The 24,211-nt window shown below is 37.6% G+C and overlaps 2 protein-coding genes across 2 annotated transcripts in view; one reads left to right on the top strand and one right to left on the bottom strand.

Moving 5' to 3' along the window:
• Positions 1-15,916, bottom strand: part of LOC135712874 (fibroblast growth factor receptor 4-like) — a 90,456-nt gene extending 74,540 nt beyond the window's left edge. The window contains exons 1-2 of the mRNA XM_065235958.1: positions 15,627-15,916; positions 4,401-6,214 (exon numbers count right to left, since the gene is read on the bottom strand). Coding sequence (XP_065092030.1) covers positions 4,401-4,726 — 326 coding nt within the window. The 5' untranslated portion in view covers positions 4,727-6,214; positions 15,627-15,916. The remainder of the gene's footprint in view (positions 1-4,400; positions 6,215-15,626) is intronic.
• Positions 1-24,211, top strand: part of LOC135712869 (acetylcholinesterase) — a 273,865-nt gene that overhangs the window by 72,708 nt on the left and 176,946 nt on the right. The gene's annotated exons all lie outside the window — the stretch shown is intronic.

Raw genomic sequence — 24,211 nt, 5'->3', positions numbered from 1 at the left:
AAGCAACTTAGCTGAAGACGTCAAAATTTTCAAGTCCAGTGTTTTCGAGTGTTTTGGAAAACAAAAAAATATGAGCAAAAAGCGTTTTTTCCATTATTTTTTCGATATTGTCATCAATAACTATCAGTGGCGCCGGTGGTGTAGTGGTAAGCGTGATTGCCTCTCACTTCAAAGGGTCTGGGTTCAACCCCAGTCAACGCCGCTGGGATTTTCTGGGGCATAAAATCTCTGATCACGCCTTCCTTCGGAAGGGAAGTAAAACCATTGGTACACGATCTATGTGTTGTTGGGTCGATAGGAATGGTCTAAGTGTGGGAGCTGCCTCCCTGGGACTCAGTACGGAAAACAAGATCGACGGTAAAAAAATCAATAACCATGGTATGTTAATTTTTTTTATCTTATATAAATGCATATAGCATACACAAATGCAAAACTTTTACAAATGATAAACCTGGAATGCAATCCAGTGGAACTAAATTAATAACTCAAAAACGAAGCGTTTTCATGATTTGGTGTCTTAAGCGAAGTTTCTCACAATGCTAAGAACCATCTTTTGACATAAACAGATAGTTCAATACTGAATCGAGTAGATGGTACCAACATCTATCTATTTACTCTGACATTCTGGAGACTTGACGTCTTCGACAAAGTTGTTCATCTTATCAAAATAATTATAGACGTCAAAATGCCACAGCGTTCTGTGTCCAAGTTATATGAAAAAAATAAATAAAGTAAATTTTGGAAAAACTGTTTCCAATCTATTTGGATATTATCATTAACAACGATGTAAGTTTATTTTTTTTCTCCTGTAAATACACTGAACACAAAACATTTCGTAAGGAATAAACTGATTTTAGTCACTCATATTTTAAAAAATGCTGAAACATCGTTGTTGAATTATCTGGCGGTTAAAGAGTATTGGGGACCTAATTTTGATAATATTTTTTTATCAATTCAGGTTTTGGAAGTTTGATATGAACATTATCCCAAAGAAGATGAAATTAACATTGAAACGTCGGATTAGGAGAAATATGTGATTGTTCAATTGTTTAGTGACTGCAAGCCGATAAGCCCCCTGTGGTAAACTTTCTCAGTCGATAGCACCCATTACTATTACAGTTTCAAATAATAATAATAATAATATTAATTACATTCCATTTACATTTTTGGATTCAGCGCATGATTTTACATGGGAAATGACCATCAGCATACAAAGTTCAAATATGCTGTAAACTAGTTTAATAAGATCAACACATTTTCATTTGTGCGTCGTATCCGATACAACCATAAACATGATTGAAGATAAATATCTCAGCAATTTTACTCTTTATCAATTTTTCAGGAATTGGTAGATATAACGTCTAATTTAAAATAGCATTATGAAAGTAAAATTAGACGAATTCATTTTCCCTGGCAACAACGTGAACCATTCTGGATTCCACCGGATGTTTCTTTCGACTTTTGACTTCTGAAATTGTCTGCCGACCTCCTAGGAAGCTTATCCCGATTTCTGAAGTTTTCCTCTGACTTCCCTTGGTAGAATATTCCAACTTCGCCCATGACCGTTTTTTTCCATCTTCCTCTGAAACTTTTTTTTCTGATTTATCTTGAAAGATTCTTCCGTGTTATCCCCAAACCCAATCAACATTTTTAGCTGCAGAACAGCTTATAAGAGCACCGCTACGGGAACCGGCTATCGCTATCGCTATTATAATGCTCCTTCTTATTTGCTATTTTAGCTTAGCACCGCATTCTCCCACCATTGGTTTCTATTTTGAGTTTAGCGACTTGAACAACATGTCCACTTTGCAACGTGTTTTGCTAAAAGTTTAAAGTTCTTTCGGATTCTCTGTCTAGTTCTCTAAAGGGCCACCCACATAAGATCCGGATCGGACGCGTTGCGCAAAGTTACAGCTAAATCTATTGTCTATCTGTCAAATATACCTCAACTCATCGCAAACGGATCTAATGTGGGTGGCTCTTAAGAATTACAACAACGCTCTCGAAAAATGCCGAAAGTTTCCTCAAAACTTCACAGAATTTGACTATGAGTTTCTTACCGAATTTCCATTAAGCACCCTTGGAGCATGTTCCCTATGATAATCCATGCAGTTTCCTCGGAACGTGACAGAAGTTTCCCCGAAACATTCTTAAAGTTCTCTCGTAATTTTTCTTCAAGTTTGACTCAACTTCTCTCCGAGCTTTCCTGATGTTCCTTTGGATTTTTCCGTGAAGTTCTCTTCGAGTTTCTCTGAAGTTGTCTAAAAGGCTCCCCCAGAACATTGTGTTCCCTCGGAATATACCTAAAGATTTCTCGGCACTTCCAAAAAGTATAGCCACGAAGCTTCTCAAAAGTGCTTTTGAAGCATTGTAGATGTTCCCGTCGTTGCTTAATGCCTTAAGTTCTTCCAGATGATCTGTAATGTTCTCTCAGAACTTTCTCAAAGCTTTTCATAAAATTACCCATAGAATTACCCTTCAAAGCAATCAATAACTTTCCTAGAAAAGTTCCCAAAGTTCTTAAGATATATCCCAGAAGCTTCCTCGAAACTGCCCAAAAATTATCTCCAAAACTTTATATAATTATATAATTAAAATGTTCCCTTTAAGTCTGATATTTGACGTTAAACATATCCAACTATGTAACTCCTTAATTTCTCGCATGAAGTAATACAAACATGATTAGTTAATTAGTTTCTGTAGAATTAATTAAATTTCAGAAGTACTGCCAATTTATGGCTATATTTTTTCTTGACTGATTATCTACCTGCTGATGCAAACCGTGATTTCATATGATACAGTCATATTTAGAACAGGAATCATGCAAAATAAATGAATGTACAAACTAAGATTATTTTACCGAAACCTGTGAAATTTTACCGAAATCTCAACAGCTGAACATTCGGTAAACAGTTCGGTGATTTTTCACAGATTTTAGGTGATCTTTCACAGATATTCATTGAAAAGTTACAGGAAATCTGTGAAAATTCACCGAACTGTTTACCGAACGTTCAGCTGTTGAGATTTCAGTAAAATATCACAGATTTCGGTAAAATAATCTTAGTGTGTAAACTGAAAATGTGATAGCCCCGAATGGACTTAAGTAATATTTTATTTATAAAAATCTTTTATGTTTATTGAAAACTAGAAAAATAACGTATCATATAAGAAAACAATGACCATTTACACAGCTGCTGAAGGAATATTAACGATAAGTTATAAGAAAGTACTAATAAACCATATTTTATGATGCAGAAATGATAGGGGAAATGCAGGTAATGTCGGCCTAAATGTCCCTAATTTGGGCCCATACATTAATTCAGCAATCGACTAAATTTTCAATAGCAACCAAAAATATCCATTAGTAACGTCCCAATAACGCGTTCATCTAGATAAAATGGATAAATAGCAGATTTTAAGCGATGGGCCCAATTTTAGATCCATAGGCCAATATTAGAGACATTTTCCCTATAACATTTTTTACATTTTGAGCTAGTCTAACATTTTTTGAATATTCGCACTTGAGGAAAGTAATTTTTTTTTAGACAAAAATAAAAACCAATAGTTCAAGTAGGATTCAAGACTTAAGCTTATAACAGATTTTTTGTTAAACATGTCTAACTATTTGATTTTAAATCCATGCTTTCGTCAATTGACAAAGCAAATTGAAATCATCCATTCAAATGAGGTCCTTTTGACAGCGGATCGCTGTTATCCTCATTTTCGTCAAATGGTTTTTAATTTTATGTAAGAATTTGCAGAACCGATGAAATTAATTTAGCATGTGTTCTGGGAAGACATTGATGTTAATTTTTGCGAGATTTCTTCTATCACATAGCAGCAGGAAACCACAGAGCGTTATTTAAAGTAAACAAACCCATAGTCGTAATATAAATATGCTCCAAGATAAATTATGAATTCCGAGGAAAATGTTGCAAAAATATTGCACCAGAAGCAAATGTTTATCTTCTGCGAATCATGAATGAGATAAAACGAAATGCAACGCTGTTGGTCCGTGATGGCGATGGATCGATTGGAAACGATTAACACTGGCCGTAGAATCAATGATTCGGGGAATGTTTTAAGTTTATAATGCAAATATTTACGAGGATCTGTTAACGATATCTTGACTTCGGATGATCTGGGCTCTGATTATCCGAAATCGTATAGATAAATCCGTAATTTGTATTTAAGGTACACACAAAACATTCTCATACAGCTAGGCTTGGTATAATGAGTTTATAACTTTATAAGCTATCATAATCGACGACGAGTCAGTTTTTGACGTATTAATAGCATGCGGCTTGGAATTGATTAGCTGATTGAGTCCTGTAGGGTGAAACTGCCACTTAACGTTTCATTTAGTCTATCTATTGTTAAAATCGGAAACCAACACTTACCATTCAATGCTCCTGTATCCTTTGGCGCAGCAGTGCATACTTTTGAACTGTCCTATAACACCATACTCCCGTTCGGCTACCTCTTTTGTAAACTGCATGTAATCACTGACAAGGGACTCATTATAACGATGCTCACTGCAGTGATCTTCGCCGTGAGCCCTACCAATCAATCCGGTTGCCACCGTGAGACAGGCAGTAATCAAAACTGTCAGCAGTTTAACATCACCGACATAGTGACACCTTCTCCTCCTTCTCGTCGTCGTTGTCGTTGGCATCGTCGTTGCCGCCAACATACTAGGGGACGAGATGCACTTGTGAAACAACATGTTGATTGATTTAAGCTCGATATTCCTGTTGATACCACACACCTCGCTGCGGTGATGTGACGGAGCGGTTGCTGTTTTGAAGCGTTGATATGAGTGTAAACAGCGTACTAGTTACAACTATGTTAATTGATATATGAAGCGACGCGGAACACCAAACAGTAATGGAAATTGTACACCAAACGATGACACTAATATGCTTATTAATTAATCAAATAACCAACTTTTCTGTAACGATATATATTCACGCGTTCTTTTCTTCTTTTCGGGCCACACGCTTTGGAACAGCGCTTTGTCACTTGGCCGCCACCCCGCAGTGGTTTTAAAACCTTCCCATTACCACTAAGCGGTGTCTCTTTCTTCTTGGAGCTTGTTTGTCGAAAGCTTTACAACCCAGCGCTGCACGTTTGTAATCGATGGATTTTCGTTGACTGATTATCTATTCCCTCTGGCCCGTTTACTTCCGCTCGATGTGGTTGCGACTTCGCTGGTCGCGACGAACGGACCGGATAAGCGGTGCCACACCAAAATTCCAGGTACCGCTGATTTACCAACGAATTGTGACGGTCCTCGGAAATTGCACGCTAATTTACCAACTTGCTGCCCGGGACTGGCGACTTCCACCGCTACTTGTTCTTCATCAAACTAGAACTGCTGGTGAGCAAGCAGTTTTTTTTTCATCAATTTTTCTCGGTAATTCTACCAACACTACAATTCGAAAGACGTTTTAATTATAAAAATAACTAGTTCGCCGTTGACTCCGGCTGGACGATCATCAAGCTGCACTTTACACTGTTGTTGTTTTTTTTCTGTTCTCTTTTAACAACTAGTAATTAAAAAATAATATCATTTATTCACATACACCCATGAGGCCTCATAAACATTCCTGTTTGACCTCTCGCTCTCTTCTCTCGCCGGCGCTGCCCTGTTCCAGACGAGTAGACATTTACGACAACTTCAACCTTCCTCCTCTTTTCTTCGTCTTCTATTCACTGTAGTTGGAATCTTGATCGTAGAGCTATCTCTCCGTTGATCCTCTTCTAATGGCTGTACGCGACTACTGGCGAATCGATTGCAAAACCTTTTTCCCAAACCGTCCGCGAGTCACTACTGTCGGTTTGTTGGGTTTCGGTTTGTGCCAGTTTAGTGCTGTTAATGACGATATTCGAACACGTCTGCTAATGAATCACGTCGGACGCCTGTTGCTGCTGCTGTGACGACGTCAGTGGAATACACACATCTCACGTATTGCTTAGCTGGAAAACCTTCATAAAAGCTTCACTCGGCTCTCCGGTCCCAGTACAAAGTGTCCGACACTCGAAGATCAATTAAAAGTTATTACAAACCCATGTAGAGCGACCGAGTCGGTGGCGACGGCGGTGGGGGTGGGTTTCGTCTTGATGTGAGTTTTCGATCTGCTCTCTGGCCACCGTCGTGTTATGACAATATTTTCCAAGAAAGCTTGCCAAGGTTTGCCGGTTTAATTAGTACCTGAAATAAAGAAAAGAATGAAGAGTGAGGAACGGTTGACTGCGGGAGTAGAGCACGCGGGTGGAGGAATGTAACGAGCCCGGGTGGGGAAAGGAAATGCTTCCTGAGAAATCGTTGCTGCTTTATGAGCTGCCTTTGGAACGATGATTGTATGATTTCACTTCTCCGTAACAACCCATTTTGAATTACAATGTTTCAACCGAAGCTGCATGGGCATACCTAATAGCCGGGGGCGCGACATGGTCGGAAGAATTGTGCAACTTTATTCTATTTGCAGCATGCTATTTTCCAGCGGCTGAACCTATTTTAGATCTACACAGTTTGAGTTGAGTTGTTGTTTTGATATGTTATTAATGTACATAAGTCATATATCATACAGCTTTACATTGTAGATCTTGCAATTTTGGAAACATAGCACGACATAATTTAAATACTATATGACAGCGATCCCAAATATATGTTTTTTTTTTTAATTATGGTCACTATGGTGGCTCAACTTTACAACCCCCCAATGCGTATTGAGATCCCAAATAACTGTGCACAATTTGAAAGAATTGGGTTATAATCTCGATTTGCGGGAGAATTTTTAATGTATGGAGAAAGGAACGATTCAATTCATTTGCTTACCTAGAATCAAAATATTGATGAAATTTTCCCATATCTCGGACTTACACACTTAATAACATACTCGCTGTTTGGTATTTTTGCAGGCTAAGCCAATATAGCAAAGCTAATTAATTGCAACGCGATCGGCTTTTTACAAGTTTAATACCAAACACAGTAGTACGACATACTGGAGCCCAGTACATTCTTAAGTTATGATCTGCTATCTTTATTACTTAATTGATCTATAAACTCGGGTAATTTGAATTTATCATTTTGTTTCCGAACATTTGTACAAATTTACTTAACATACTTATGTTTGCATCACGCATGAAACATCTGCCAAAATCTTCAAAAATACACTGTTCTGCAAATACATCTCTGTCTCTTCTGCAGTGAAAAGTGCAAAAAATTACGGCCATAATTATAGTTACTTTGCAATCAAGATGGGGAGTAAAAAAATTTTGAATTAAGAAATATTATTCTGGAGACGTGTTTCCTTCTTCAGATTCCAATAGAGCGGTTCAGATCCATCCGATTAATGTTTAAGAGCATGTTAACGATAACGATTTTTTTTAAATTGAAGTGCGGGAGGAAATAATCGAAGCAAGCTGTTTCGAATCTTGTTGAGAGAAGCGTGGATTTTCCATCAGTTACCGGGAAATTGGTTGAACATGCAGCTGTTCTTACTACCGTTTTGAAAACTTGTACCAATCAATTAGTTGAACACAAGTTTGTTTCTTTGAAAAACTCGAACAGCTCGTACAATTTGGACCTCTAATAATACGTAAAAGTAAGAGGGACAAATGGTACAAAAAGTTTTATAGATCTAATAGTGATAATCATTGAAATAGGTACACGGTCGCACTTAATAAATATTCACAGTCAATAAAGAAAACTCGATGTGAATATATTCAGAGGAAAATTGAACAGCATCAAAACAACAAATTTTGAAATCTTTGATGAAGCGGTTCATAGCTTTTGATGGCATATTAGAACAGTCAGAACCAATAATTGCTGCTAAGTTTAATGATTATTTCGTGGAGATTGTTTCATTGAGCAATCAATCTATTGAACTGGTCGATGAACGGGACGAAATAAAACAGCCGATTAATAGTAACAGTAGATTTGATGGTTTCCACCCAATTACATTAGATGAACTTAAAAATATTTGCTTTTCTTTAGGAAAAATGGCTGGAGTAGATAATGTTAATGCTAGAGTTATTCAAAACAGCTTTCATGTCATTCGACACACGCTGCTAGACCTTAATAATCAATCATTGCAATCTGAGCACGTGCCAAAAATTTGGAAAGAATCTTTAGTTGGTCCTATGCAAAAAAGTTGCTGGGACTGTTAAAGCCGACGAGTTTTGTCCCATCAACATGTTGCACACATTAGAAAACATTTTAGAGGTTGCTGTAGAAGGCCAGTTGTTAGAATATTTAAAAAGTAACTGTTTGTTGATACCGGAACTATCGGGATACCGGGAAGGTCATTCTTGTGAAACCACGTTGGATTTGATATTAGCGAAGTGGAAAAATAACTTGGAGTGTAAAGATACGATTGTTGCTGTTATTTGGATCTAAACCGCGCTTTTGAAACAATTTCTAGCCCTTTTTGTTACGATCAATCAAGCGCTTTGGAGTTACAAGTACTGCATATAAATGGTTTGAAAGCTATTTGTGTGACAGAACTCAAAGGACTTTTTTTAATGATTCTATTTCCAGTCCCGTGGGGAATAACCTTGGAGTGCCCCAGGAAAATGTATTAGGGCCCCTTTTATTAATCATGTATTTTAATGACATACGACGAGTTTTACGATTTTGCAATATTCATCTTTTTGCTAACGATTCTGTGTTATGCATTGCAGCTAAAGATTAAGAAGAAGCCGTTTCACACGTGAATGAAGATTTGCGTTCTTCAAGTACATTGCTTAAGTATAAACAATTGAAATTGAATATAAGTAAAACTAAATAATGGTAATTTCGCGGAATCGTGTAGGTGATGATGTCTCTGTTGTAATTGATGATGAGACTATTGATCGCGTTCGGGAGATTAAATATCTTGGCGTGATTATTGATGACAAACTAAAGTTCAACTCTCACATTGACAATGTCATCAAGAAAATTGCCAAGAAGCATGGAATTCTCTGTCGACTGAAAAACGACTTAACTGCCAGTAAAATATAGTTCTTAAAATCAATCGTCTCTCCTCATCTAGAATTTTGCCCTTTCATTTTATTTGCGGCCAATGAAACACAAATATCGAGATTTCAGCGCATGCAGAGTAAAATAATGCGTTTGAATTTGAGTGCAACAGATTCACTTCTTCAACTTTGATGCTGGACGCCTTACAATGGTTGTCGGTGAAGCAAAGAACTGTATATTTGACTACGGTGTTCATTTTCGTAGATATAATACTAGAAACACGGTTGATATAAGAACACCACATTTCTTGACTTGTGCGTCATATATATTCATTTATATTCATCATTATATTTTAAAGCAATAAATGTTTTAAATTCGATGCCTAGACATATCAATCGTTCAGCAACACCTACAGAATTTAAGATACACTGCATTTCACACATTAAAACTGTTATCCAGTGATTTTTATTAAGAGTTGACAAATTGACGAAGTTATATCTAACGGATTATTTTGTATGGATAGCTGTCATAACGACTTTTCAATAATTGTTGTAGAACTCCAAAACATTTTTTGTTCGCCACGATGGTGATGATAGATTGTTTGATTTAATATTAGTAGTTAATAAAAAAAAATGTTAGTAGTCTACAAATGTTTGAGCCTCGCACGCGTTGTACAGATATAGATGACTGATTTTAACATTTGATAAAAAATAAATTTTAATCTTTTTTGGAAGATATTTGAAGTTTTTAAGCTGCATGTTGAGGGTTCGTGAGCACTCCTGACATTTCTAAAAATTATGAAAGTATCAGATTACAGAGTTGCTAGTGTACAGAAAAGGTGAACGCCTATGCTTTTTCGCATGTATATTACTGTGAAGCAACTGTAAACAGTTCATATTTATTTGCTGATCTGGTTAAGATGCCATACCTAATTATCTTAAAGATAAATCGTTCAGCTCAAAACTTTATAGGGGTAAAATGTGGGACCATCATCTTCAACAAGCATTGATAACATCCCAACAATTTGTGACTTTTTATCAAATTCAACGGTATGGATTGATAACAAAATTTGAAGCCATCTATCATAAACCCATTAAATTTGTTTGGTCAAACCCGTTTGAAAAAGAGAGATAAAGTGCGGGTTGAGCTTAGTATGGCGAAAAATGGATTTAATTCCCATGCCGATGCGTTATCATTTTGGGGAACTGACTCATTTTTTTTCTTAGGATCGTTATCAGTAAACGAAAAAAGTAGCACTTGATGTTTACCAAATGATTTTTAAATGTGTAATAAATCTCGGACGGTGGCTGTTTAACATGCATGGACTATTGTTTACTCGTTTTATACATTGTTATCAGTTTATCGCCGGTATGGCTATTTATAAAAAACTCAGGTAGCACTTATACATGGTAATCGGTCATCGATTAGTCTAGAATCCGCAGAGGCGGGGGAGGCGGTGGGGGGGGGGTGTAAAGTCGTGTATTTCTATTTATGGTGACACAAATAGGGTTGTTTACCGGTAATTTCGGTACTGCTTGTGTTTTTATTTTAGAATCAAATAAAAAGCCGGTAATTTCAGCAATCAGGCCGGTCATGGAGTTCGTAAGCTCCCAATCTCAAATCAAAAAAGGTCCAATTAGCAAAACTTAATTTTAATTATCAATCTCAATCACTTAAAACCACATTTGGATGTTTAGGGCTTTATAAATTGGATTTTAAAATAAAAATACGTACAGTAGCGAAATGACCGGTAAACAACAAACGTCTCACATGCCCATCATCACCTATCAATTGACGGTGTCAGTTTTCAAGTTATTTGCCCCTGCACACGCTAGTGACAGATTACCGATACCAACCACTACTTTTTTTGTTTGGAAAAATTCGAATACTGAGAAGCAAAGCATACAAGATCGGCAAGACACGTGCGTTTGGGTAAATTTGGGCACCAGTGGAATTTGAACCCACAAATCCACACGGGTCCATTAGCAATTATACTACACAGTTCAAAAAATCATGTAAATTTACGCTATTTCTAGCGCATACACAATTAACGAGACATTTAGCATAATTTTCACTTGTTCTTAAATCTTCATTCACCTTTTTTTGATTCATGAAAAATTTCAAATACAAAGATGAAAAGGGACTTAAATCTTTGAAACAAAGAGATAGCAAATGTGCAATTTTAGGAGCACTTACAACTTACTAGAACATTGAAAATATTAAAAAAAAATCAAACTAAAAAGTTATGGAAAAAAGGTTTTTAAGGGAGTACAAGCGCTTGTTCTCCATTTCAACCATTAACTTCATCCACTTGAGAGATAGAAAATTGACCTCTTGGACAAAGTTTATTAAAATGACTTCATATACAATCAGAGTTGGTTGGAAATGCTAACATGAAGCTTTAGTGTGATGATTTATTAGCTAGATAATGATCTTTAGAAGAGGGTAGGTGGATAGTTCCGTTAGAGTACGGCAGTATGAAAATTGAATAGAAGTTGAAAATGAGCGAAGGGCCATTAATGCGACAGTTTTTAAAGATAGACGCACATTTTTGCCTAACCCGTACGTGGGTACGCGGGGACTTGAAGTATGTCTCCAAGTCCAGAGGCAAAAATGTGCGTCCCTCTTTTTGCTCATAAACTGACTGCGGCTGTGGAATAGCTCTAGCGACGTTTTCATCACAACCTAAAGCCCCACGTTGCGAGAGCATTTCCAGTCGATGGTGTGTTATAATGCAGTTCTTCTTTACCCAACTATTGTGTTGCTCCTCTCGTCATGACCAACGTGATCATCTCAGAGAGAAAGCAGTAGGGTGGTTGTTGCGTGCTGTACCATCATCAGCATTGTTGACGGCTACTCCCGCCTTGAGTTGTTACATTCAAAGTGTTTTTATGTTACTTCATACGCGAAGTTAACGATTTTCAGAGTTGGTTGGAAATGCTAACATGAAGCTTTAGTGTGATGATTTATTAGCTAGAGAATGATCTTTAGAAGAGGGTAGGTGGATAGTTCCGTTAGAGTACGGCAGTATGGAAATTGAATAGAAGTTGAAAATGAGCGAAGGGCCATTAATGCGACAGTTTTTAAAGATAGACGCACATTTTTGCCTAACCCGTACGATGTACGTTTTCATCACTACTACGTGGGGCTTTAGGTAGTGATGAAAACGTCGCTAGAACTATTCCACAGCCGCAGTCAGTTTATGAGCAAAAAGAGGGACGCACATTTTTGCCTGTGGACTTGGAGACATACTTCAAGTCCCCGCGTACATCGTACGGGTTAGGCAAAAATGTGCGTCTATCTTTAAAAACTGTCGCATTAATGGCCCTTCGCTCATTTTCAACTTCTATTCAATTTCCATACTGCCGTACTCTAACGGAACTATCCACCTACCCTCTTCTAAAGATCATTCTCTAGCTAATAAATCATCACAGAGTGGGCGGTGGACTTCTTAAATTATGTTCGGTACTTTTTTTGTCTGTACCGATTGTTCTGTAAAATACAGTGTTTTACCGCTTTTCAGCATTTAAAAACAACGAATTCATGTAATTTACAGAAAATTATCGAAAACTGTAATCAAAACTACGGAATTAAACTATAAGTGGCTGCAATTCCGTAATACTGTTAAAACTATAACAAATGTACTGCAAAACTATTGTTTTATACAACAAAATGTACAGATAGGCACCATATTTTTGAAAAAGTACCGAACGATTGGTAAATTACGTGCTGTCCAACTTATTATTTACTCACCATTTTAAAGTTGGTTATGACTCGGTTCTCCGGTGTTATAAAGTACGCAATTGGTAAGTATTTAAAAATTGAGGAAATACTCCAACATATTTGAGCTCTCGATGGAGGAACAGAAGATCTTTTCCGTAAGTAAGTAAGTAAAATAAAAAATATTTTCACTATTATTATTATTATTATTATTATTATTATTCTTATTCTTTCCTTTATTTAACGTCGGTCTCTGTTCCGCAATCTAGTGCCAATCACCGACGGACATCGATTGCCATCCATCGAATTTGCAGGAAGGCGGCTTCCACACCTGCGTAGGATATCGCACCCATTCCAACACACATGGGCCGGGACCAACGGCTTTACTTCCCTTCCGAAGGAAGACGGATTTTTATGCTTCAGAAAATCCTACCGACCTCGGCTGGGATTGGACCCAGACCCATTGGGGGATAAAGTAGTCATGCTTACCACTACACCACCGGCGCCGGCTATTATTATTATTAATTTGTATTATATTTTTTAGATGGTTCAAGTGATGAATGAAGATCTCACCATTTGTTTTTTATGCGGTCAGCTCGGGCACCACCTCCATCACCATCCATGCGCTATCAGCATTTGCGTTCCCTGCAGAAGTGAAAAGATGCATCGGGAAAATGCACCCACCGAATTCAGGGAATGAAGGAACATGAACTCTGGGTACCTTCATGTTCCAAATCAGAATGCTGTTAACAGTTTTCCAATCGATAACAGCACTATGAGTAACAAAACAATCGGTAATTTTTACCAAACAAAATTAATTGGCCGGTAAAAGTTCTACAGCATTTTCGGTAAACAATTACAGACTAGTATTTCAAATGCAAACTTTGCAGTGTGGATCGATACATTTTGACAGCTCAGCTAAACGTACTGTAAAAAGTAAAAATTACCGAATCGATTGCCGAATTTTCAGCTGTTCCAAATTTTCTGTTTAAAAATCTTAGTGTGTACACTTAGAAAATACCTCAAAACCCTGTAAAAAAGGTCGATAGCAATATTCTTTAATTTTTTTAATTGTTTTATTTATGTAATGAACATGCATGTGGAGCAAGGCAAATACGATATAAAATTTAATAAATATGAAGTATGAAATATGAAGATAGTATAAAATGATGAAAACTATTATTACTATAATTATTAATTCGCAATATCTTGAGAACGCCTGGACTTAAGAAAAAAGCTATTATGTGCGAATTTATTGAAAATTAGTACCTAATTATCCATCAAGCGACATATCATTGTTCTCATTATTGTTTGGACATTTCAGAAGAGGCCATCTAATATTTTCTGGATTTCATTGATCACGTGGTGACCCCGGAACCCCTGGAGCAAGTGGTAAATCATATCTATATTCGCATAATTTTAATGGACAATCCAGAAGAGGCCATATCATCTTTTCTCGATGGAGTAGGCCATGAAGTGGCCACACAATAGCCCTGGGGGAAGGAGCAAATCGTGGTGGACATAAAATAAGCGAAAAAGTATATTTATTGATCGATACTTCATTTAAGCAATACATGTTTGTATGTGTCTCAAACTGTAACATAATTCACTTCTCTTGAGATGAAAAACATACATTATACTTTCTCGCTTCAGAAAAATGTTGGCAAACTATGCTAAAGTATGACAATTAGCGGAGCACTAGTTCCATAACTGGTACATTTCCATAACTTAGCAAAAAATTTACGACAACAGCTCTAACCTAAGATCTTCTGGAAATTACTTAAAATTTTAACGATAAATAGAATAAAACAGCTTGAATTTACATATTCATTTGAAATCTTCGTTACTACTGAGGGAAGGTCCATTAATTATGTCACGCAAATTTAGTCCATTTTCAACCCCCCCTTCCCCCTTTGTCACATATTTTGTATGGAACTTAATTTTTTTTTGTATGACTCGTCACAGTTTCTAAAACCCCCCCTCCCCTCTAAAAGTGTGACATAATTAATGGACGACCCCTGATTTGCTTTTTTTCCTGCCACTATTGCACTGAACATTTTACCTGATACTTCGTATGCTGAACAACTGGACCTTGTCCGTTAACGCACATAAAGACTTCAAATATAATTTTCAACAGAGTAATCAACATGGATTAAAGGAAAATTCCAGACCAGGCACTCTCCATTTATGAAATATTCGTAAATGCGTGTAACAATACTTCCTCTTGATGGCAGTTAGTCAGTCTTTGATTTGTATATTGTAACTCAAACCTACAGGATTCCATTATATCCCTTGATGCTATCAGTGCTTTTCAAATATTCTATTTGGCACTCCATGTAGAAATTCATCCCAAAACAGCATCCCCAATTGAATTTCCACAACGTTTCCTTCTAGCTACCACTCACAAACCATTCTGATCCATAATGTATAACTTCACAGTGTGCATGACAGCCGGTTACGACAACAGCCGTCTCATATTCATTGGTAAGTCTGTAATGCTTCAGTTGCTCTCATCATCAGCAGTGTTTGTTTGCACACACGAACGGTGGCGAATTTTCACCGGTCGCTTTTCCACGCTTTGTTTGTATGTCGGTCGTACCGATGTTATATCACTTTCAACTCGCACAATACCCGATTGAATCACACATTTAGACGTCACACAGTCGCTAGATAGCAATGCTTATCTTCCCCCTTGGGTCAATTCGCGGGAATTTGGAAGCGGTACAATGCTTACGCATGGTAATCACCTCTTCGGAAAACCCATTCCTCCAGCAAGTGTATGTATTTAAGAAACATTCATTGGCAATTTCGTTCATCCTCGCACAACGATGTTCAGTGAAAACTTTTCCAACACCCTTGGAATTCGTGGAATTCGCACAGTTTGGGGAAATCTATTTTCCATCCTGCTTTATCGTCTTCCCCGATACTGAATTCACCTCACCTCTCTCCTTGACAGCTTACATACGACGTGAATGTCGATCCTGAGTTTCGATCCGAACTTCCAGGAATCGACGGTTGGGTGTCACAATTTGTTTATCCTTGCTGCAAAGATCCGGACACACGACGTCAATCGGCATTAATTGAGCCTACGGCGCGAAGCGAAACGAAAGAAAAACACAGAACCTAACCGGCACGGAACACACTGCGTATGAGTCAACTGGTCGGAACTGATAGAACGTCTACCTCAACGCGGTGCTAACTTAAGACTGACACCAAACGGCAGCATGCATCGCTTCCATCGGAACAAGGCGACGGCAAGTGTGCAGTAGGGGATGATTGTAAACAAAATACTAGGAATTCACTTATAACGCTTGTGACGATGGTGATGGTAGTTCAAGAGAACCCGCGCGCCATACCCATACGACGCGATGATGGTATAGATTATCCGGTGCGGCATACGGAGTGTTTTGTGTATTGGTGACGCACAATGTACCTCTCAAGTGACCCTAGCCAAGCTGTATAAGTAATATTGGTTATGAGAATCGGCATGAATGGAGGAAAATGTGTTTTAACTGAGACTTTAAATGACTTCAACATTGTTAAGATTGAACAATGGGAGGAGCAAGAGCAAAGCATTCATCACTCATTAGTTTTGCTGGCGGATTTATATCCAATGATGGTTATTTAATTGAAGAAACTGAATTCGGAAGTTAAATGATAAGATTCTAATACTTCCCCGACTCGACAGCTTTCAACCACTTTTTGGATTTTGGTCACACCGGAAAGCTTTAACATCACACGAGAAACTAATCGACGCAGGACGACTATAGCAGATTATCCGGATTGAACGCATCCCGGATAGAGGGGATAACAAAACCAGAGCAAACTATTACCAAATTTTACTATCAACATCTTCTTATGTTATTGGTAGGTCTGCTATCAAAGCATAATTTTATAGTGTTATGATATTACAAACTTAAAAAAAAAATTTTAAACGGGACGTAATTTAGCTTTGACGTAAATCATGGAACGTAATCAAACATGCCATGTAAAATTAAGTGTCCTGAAACTGAAACATATGCAACTCGACGAAAAGAACGTTTGATTGAATTGATTTTCTCGTCCTTTTCAACTGATTTTTATGTCAAAACGGCCGCTTGCAAGTGTCGCTTTCAGGTCACTGAAATTTACATGACTTTTTTGTAATGTGTATTTAAATAATTTAAACAACATACCAATAGCTTGATCAAATATAATAGCAGGATATGAATTTCTAATGATTTCTGCTTTTCATTGGATATGGCAACAACTGACTTTGCTATTATTCAGGTACGGTCCCATAGAATGTTTGATATTTTTTTTAATTTTAGCAATTTTTGATGTTCTGTTACCCAGTTTCAATATTAAAACAGGCTATTGATTTGATATTCTCATTTACTAGAGATGGTTCCTGAGATACGTGCACAATTATGAAATTGACCCACTCCGTCTCACACAGCTTAGCAGAGTTTCAAAAACCGCCAGTTCCCGATACATGTCCTATTTGGACTCGTTGGACACTGGGAAACAATCAGAACAATATGCATGCTTTTTTATACAATTAACAACTCTAATAAAATAATATTACATATACTCGAACGATAACCCAGACGATAGGACTATTCCACAAATGGTTTGGATGATACCCTGAACTTGCCGTTAAGCAAAATATCCATACACATTTTTATTGGGGAATGTATGCCATGCTATAAAATTACGAGAAAGCATCGTATCACTATTAGAGGGATCAATGTGTTCTTCTTTTTTGTTTTGCACAAACTGCATGAGGAAGGTAAAGCGCATGCGGCTCTTGAAAACGCCATGCCGCTCTGCTTGGTATTGGTGACCCACCCATGTATTCTGCGAATTCTGAGTCTGATTGATCAGCTTGGGCCTCTGGGTAGGGTAGGATGGTCTAAAATGCACCCCTGGGGTAAAATGGCCCCACGATGCTTTTCATAACTTTCCGGTTGTCAATTCGTGAATTTCACAACATACTCTCAACTTACAAATTGACAGCTCGCTCCCATACAAAGTACCAGCGAGGGGCGCTAAGATGGTGATTTTTGCTAATGTAATCACACTTATTTAGGATAGTGCCTCAGAATTGAAGAAATGTTGGATTTCGGTTCCATTTGACATGCAAATTATGAATATGCAATTTCCACAATACCCCTAATGAACCCAATTGGGATCTTAAGGGGTATTGAGGTAATTGCATATGCGTAATCTGCATGTCAAATGGAACCGAAATCCAAAATTTCATCAATTGTGGAGCACTGATACTATTTTAAATATGTGTGATTACATTAACAAAAATCACTGTCTTAGCGCCCCTCGGAGGTACTTTGTATGAGAGCGAACTGTCATTTTGTTAGTTCAGTGTAAGCGGTTATTTTGCTTTTAATCTTGATTTCAAAATCGCGATGGAAGTAAATGACATCGATCAAAAATATCGTTGTGCACAGAAAACGGAGCTCTTGCAGATGATGTATAGTATCAGATATATATTTCAAAACTAAAGACAGTGTCAATGTAGTCAGTGACAAACATGTGCAATTTATGTTATTAGCTAAATCACGTTACAAATTAAGCAAAAAGTATTCATGGAGCCGTCAAAGAGAACGTTTGCTGCCTGGATAACATAAATGGTAAGAAGAATGTACGAAAAAGTACTTTTTTACCAGGTGAATCTTTGTCTTTGACAAAAAAACTAATGAGCTTTTGACGAATGTTGGGGTGAAAGCGAACGTCATTAATTTTCAAAAATTCAAAAGCAGTTTTCTCGTTCAAAACCAAAATTATGATGATGAAAATGTGTTCATTGCATTCTACTTACCTACCTATTGGAACATAGTGAACGAAAAAACTGCTTTTTAATTTCCACGAATTAATAATGTCCCGTTTCCCCTTAAGTGAGAGTCAATTCCTTCAGTGACAATGTCAAAAATAATGTTGTCAATATTGCGCGAAATCTTCAAGCGCCAATTACAAATTTCATCACTGGATCTGGCATTATGGCAAATAAAATCTTAAAATTAGTAATACGAAAGCAACGTAAAACCGTGCGAGGCCATTTTACCCCCGGAGTGCATTATGGACTGTTCTCCCCTACCTACCTACCTACCTACCTACCACCGTGCATGGTGAGCGCAGTAAGCAACCACTTTTCGGGCACTTTCCTCTTCGATAGGGCGGATGATGATGACAAGAAGGAGCAGGAAGGTAAGGAAAGCAACGACCGGTCGACAGTCTGTCGGTGGTAGGCATCTACCGTCCACTCCAAAAGGCATGTGATATCGGCGAAGGACGACACTCAAAACTGAATTAGACTGTTATTGAGAGAGAGATATTTGAACGACTCTTCTAATGATTGGTTCTAACCAGTGTTGTTAACTTTTCATGGAGTACGATCCATGGATAGATAAATTTGTTTTCACTGCGTTAATTATTGCTAAATTTAATGACCATTTTCCTAAAACAGTCATTCAAGGCGATACAGTAAATCCTTCATATATGCGGTGGGTGGTACCGTCCACCCACAGCTATTTATCGGTTGTCCTTCAGCCAATTGAGCTGATTTTCTAATGATAACTAATTTATGCTTGACTTTATTAAAATACAAAAAAGCGTAATTGGTTAAACCACCACACATATGGAGGGGTAACTGTATTTTTTAAAGTGATGAGTGGGGGGTGAGTCAGAAATTTTAGAATCCGCAGAATTTTATGGATCGTCCGTAGGTCCGTAGTAAATCTAAAAATCCATGGAGTTCCCACGGATAAACCCGTAGAACTGACCACACTGATTCTAACCGGACTGTGAATGCGATGTTGTTTTGTTGTTACATGCTTTGAAAATCAACAATCATGCAGGCAGACCCTCATCAGCTGCTCCAGCTGGATGCAAGCGTCAAGATGCGCTCGAATTTGTACGCATTCGCGTGAATATGCGTGCTTGTGGTGTTTGTGGTGGAACAAGCAGCGTGGTGATATATGGTGGAGGAAACTTGTCAGCTTCGAGGTTCGCACAGTTAACAGGGCGTCACTTTTTAGTTGCATAATCACTTTAAGGTAAATTTTACAATTTTTTCATGTCAAAAAAGTCTCTTTTTCCCATTTCCAAACTTTGTTTGTATTGTTCTTAAACAACTGCAATGTCTAAATATTTTTGATTTCTGGTTTCTCTTGCCGGGCGCACTAGCCACAGATCAATTGTGAAGAAGCTTAATTCAGTCGGCTTTATGATCAAATTTATTGTGACGGAAGTGTGCTTCTTCCGATTTTCAGTCAATTATCTACAACTCGAGTTTGAAGGGACAATCGAGTTATAGAGTTATCGAGTTGTAGAACATCAATCCCATACACAAAAACAATATCAGCATTTTAACTGTCGCGTAAAATCTCCTTTGGTTTTTTTTTAATTCGTTCCAAGTTCAAATTAAATTACATTTAATTTTAACCAAGGTGCTCCAGTAGACTGTTGCAATATTTAAAATTTTCACTCCACGATGCACAAACGGTACCAAATCGGTACTGCTTAGCCTCCCAAAATTTAAACTCATTCGGAAACAAACTGACTTGGCACAAACCATTTGAAGTTTATATGGGAATAACTATGGGAAGCGGCGTAGGTGGTGTAGTGGTAAGCGTGATTGCCTCTCACCCCAAAAGACCTTGATTCATTCCCAGTCGGCGCCGCCGGGATTTTCGGAGGCATAAAATCTCTGATCACGCCGCAGTACGGAAAACAAGATCGACGGAAAACAAAATTAAAGAAAAAAATTTACTATGGAAAAACCAAGCTTTTTGTTCATTGTCTTCTAGCGTTTTCCATATTTTACTGATAAAAAGTTCTATATCTATTCTTATTGGAAATTTTCATAGCTACAACTTTAATCAAGATCGTCAAGTTAAAGAGTTTAACTTGTTTAAGAGTGATATGTGTGCTCTATTCTACGCGCTAGAAACACAATGTTGCCTGCTGAGCATTTGATTGAGCATAATCATAAAAAGTAGAAGGGTCTGTGCCTAGGGACACGAACGGAAGCTTGACGTAGGACCGCTAGTGGACGGAACAAATGTGAACATTTAGTTCTTTTAAGGGGGGAAGTACAATTAGAAGGCCTAAAATGAGGCCTATCTTTGAGAGTGGATTGCGAGTAGGGAAATAAATGAATGTTAGCGATTCTTTATGTATGTTATTAATGATTTAATGAAGATTAATTATCAGTGACATTTTTTTAAAATTTTGCAATTTAGCCCAATTATTATAAATAATGTGAAGTCAATTTTTTAAAGCAGCACTTCACGCCGTGCAGTCCCTACGTCCATGATCACGTCTGAAACAAAAAAAAACAGGACATTAAATTTGAAGGTACAGCGCACAACATGAATTAATTCGTATGTAAAAATAATGTTTTTTTCACAAAAAAATTTGAAGTTGAAAAAAAAAATTTTAAAAACCCTATTTTTTCGACTTTGTTTATAAAAAAACATGTTATAACAAACAAATCTAAAAAATCTTTCTATTCATGTTGTGGAGAATTTAATTATGAACATAAAACAGAAAACCGGAATCGATTTGAATGAAAACTCTGACCTGTACATTGCACGGCGATTTTGAAAACACTACTTTTCAGTAGAAGCATTTAAAGTTCAACTTTGACATGTTCAGCCATTTGACATGCACTCACTGAATTGCGTATAACTTTTTAAATAAGTTCCGGACGGCTTTATGCTTTTAAAGACTCATTCCCAGATACATATAGAGTAAATTAAGCCAACAAAAATTTTTTCGAAAAAAAAATTCTAATTGTACTTCCCCCTTTAATTGATCAATCATCAATTATCTTGACTCTTTCCGTTTTTTATTTGTAAGCGTATCAAATTTGTAGTATTTATTTCAAAGAGAAAGTTGATGAAGAGAATCCAAGGGACTGTCAACTTGAGTATTTTCGATTCATCTACCCGACTTTAAAAGGTGTATTTTGATTTTTTTTGTTATTTATGAATTTTTAAGTTTTGTGCATTTTGGTATTAAAGAGTATTCAATTCACCACTCACAGGATTTCCTTCCGAATTATATGAATGGGGCGGGGCGGTAAGTATCGTTTGTGCAGAATATGTAAAAAAGGAGTAACTTCGAGAGATTGAACTCGTGAGAGCTAATTTTCTCACAAATTTGATTTTATTGGCTTTCTGGGGACTGAATATACGCCCAAAGCGAATTATTCCCACTTCTCTCAAATTCTATATGGATTTTTAACACATCCTACCAGCGTGTTCTGGAAAATGGTCGGACGATGATTAATCTCACCAATACATTCGTCCTACAATTCCACACCTTCTATAGAGACCAGGTTGAGCCTTGATAGCTAGCTGCTTGCGGGAGCTGATGACCTTGACAAATGTCCAAATAATACTCTTGACAAATTTTTGGTGGCCCTGAAAAGGACCGTTTTGTAGTGATGGTTGAGTAATGCTGAGCTGAGCACGACGAGCTACTGATTCCGGTCCTAGCCTAGCGGTGGGACTTCTTCCTCCTTCTCTATGGTTGCTCATATGAGCTCTGCAGCTCGCTGCTTGCAGGCAGCCTTTCGTTGTTGTTGTTGTTGAAAGCACTCCTGCTGCTGCTGTTGTTGCTGCTACTACTGCTGCTGCTGGACTGGACACCACCACTTACGGTGATTGAATGAGCACCGTTCAGTGGGACCGCATCGAATTCGATTTTTAAGTCTGTGTTAGGGAATGCGCTGTTTTCAGACATTCGGTGATAATTTTGATCACCATTGCAACAGTTGTACATTTGGTATTTTTCAATAGTGACCTATTGAAAATTAACTAGGTGTTCATTTTAGCAGATTGGTAGATACATTTCCAATCGTTTGGCTTGTTTAGAATTAAAATCTATCTGCTATTGGTTGAAACCTGACCTCTTTTCGTAATGCTGTGCATTTTGGTTTTTCTTGCCCTGATGTATGTGTTGGTAGAGGGAAAAAATGTAAACTTTGCAGGAGACGATGTCTTAACACTCGAAAGCAATTTTGTGAAATATGAAGTAAAACAAATCCTAGCTAGTTCTGCATGATGATTTAGTTTGATTTTATTTATTTGTAAAGTCGCCGGGAAATACGATTTTTTTTTTTATGATAACTCCTTACTTGAAAACAGGCAGAAACTCACAAACAGGCTGGTTTTTCATGGTATACAGTGTGATAATTCAATAATCAATAAATTATCTCAACATTTAGTGGCAAACCATTCATAAATTTTGGTAACATACAAAAAATTCTATAATCCACATTAAATTTCATATGTAAGCGCCGATTGAAACAATCTTTTCGACGTCACTACAAAGGTGATTGATTAAACGAAAGAAACGAATCGTGTGGAACGAAAGCCGAGGAAAAACTAATTGCACCAATATATTCAGGCCTACAATTCCACACCTTCTATAGACAGGTTGCGCCTTGATAGCTAGCTGCTTGCGGCAACTGATGACCTTGACCAATGTCTAAATAATACTCTTTAACAAATTTTTGGTGGCCCTGAAAAGGACCGTTTTGTAGTGATGGTTAAGTAATTCTGAGCTGGGTGTTCAAAACGGATGAGGCTGTCGAGCTGTATGTCGTTTGGAGCGAGGGTGACAGGCATGGCATAGATGACCGACCCACAGCGACTCACGAAGAGCTATTGATTTCGATCCATAGCATAGCGGTGCAGCTTCTTCCTCCTTTGATGGTTGCTTATGTGGGCTCTGCAGCTCGCTGCTTGCAGGCAGCCTTTCGTTGTTACTGGAGAACAATTTTCAACGCCACACGCCGAAAGCACTGCTACTGCTGCTACTAATTTCGACGACCGAACACCACCACACAGTGGTGTGGTCGTTGGGAGCGTGTGGTTCTGAGAATGGCGATGAGTGTGCAAAATATTACGCAATTCCATCCTCCCTATTCGCACGCGCCCGAGGATCGGAGGCGAATGCCACTTCGACTTGTTTCGTCTACTTACTACTCTCTGACGACTGTGCTGGGGAAGCAGCATATGCATGTAGGTAATTGGTGGATTTGTTAGTTAATTCGAAGCTTTTGGACAATGCTGGACATTTACCAGTTTTTCAACAGTTTCTTGTTGAAAATCAACATTCGGAAGCATTGTTATCGATGCGTAGCCATATTTCTGCTCGATTGGTGATAACATTACTGAAATTGGACCAGGGGCAGCTGAGTTCTTACCGTTTAAAATCTTTCTTAATTTGTTACATGTTCCATTTTCATGTACCCCCATATAGAAATCAAAGACGTAGTCCTACGTCAACAAAAATAGTTCCTTGAATCATACATAACTCTTGTTCTTTAGTATTAGTACAAGAAACTGAAGAAGTCTGCACATTGTAGACGAAATATGTGTATCTGTTAAGGATTAGATAAAAAAAATTGGCACTTATGATTATTTTTTGACCATCCTTGAATTAGGTTCACAAAAGTCGCAAAAATCTACAATTTTATTTTGTTTTCCAATTGTGGTGATTTTAAAAATATATATG

The sequence above is a fragment of the Ochlerotatus camptorhynchus genome, unplaced genomic scaffold (genome assembly GCF_037179485.1).
Source record: "Ochlerotatus camptorhynchus isolate MF236.1 unplaced genomic scaffold, CSIRO-AGI_Acam_v1.1 ptg000510l, whole genome shotgun sequence".
NCBI lineage: Eukaryota > Metazoa > Arthropoda > Insecta > Diptera > Culicidae > Ochlerotatus > Ochlerotatus camptorhynchus.
This window is presented reverse-complemented; position numbering and strand designations above follow the sequence as displayed.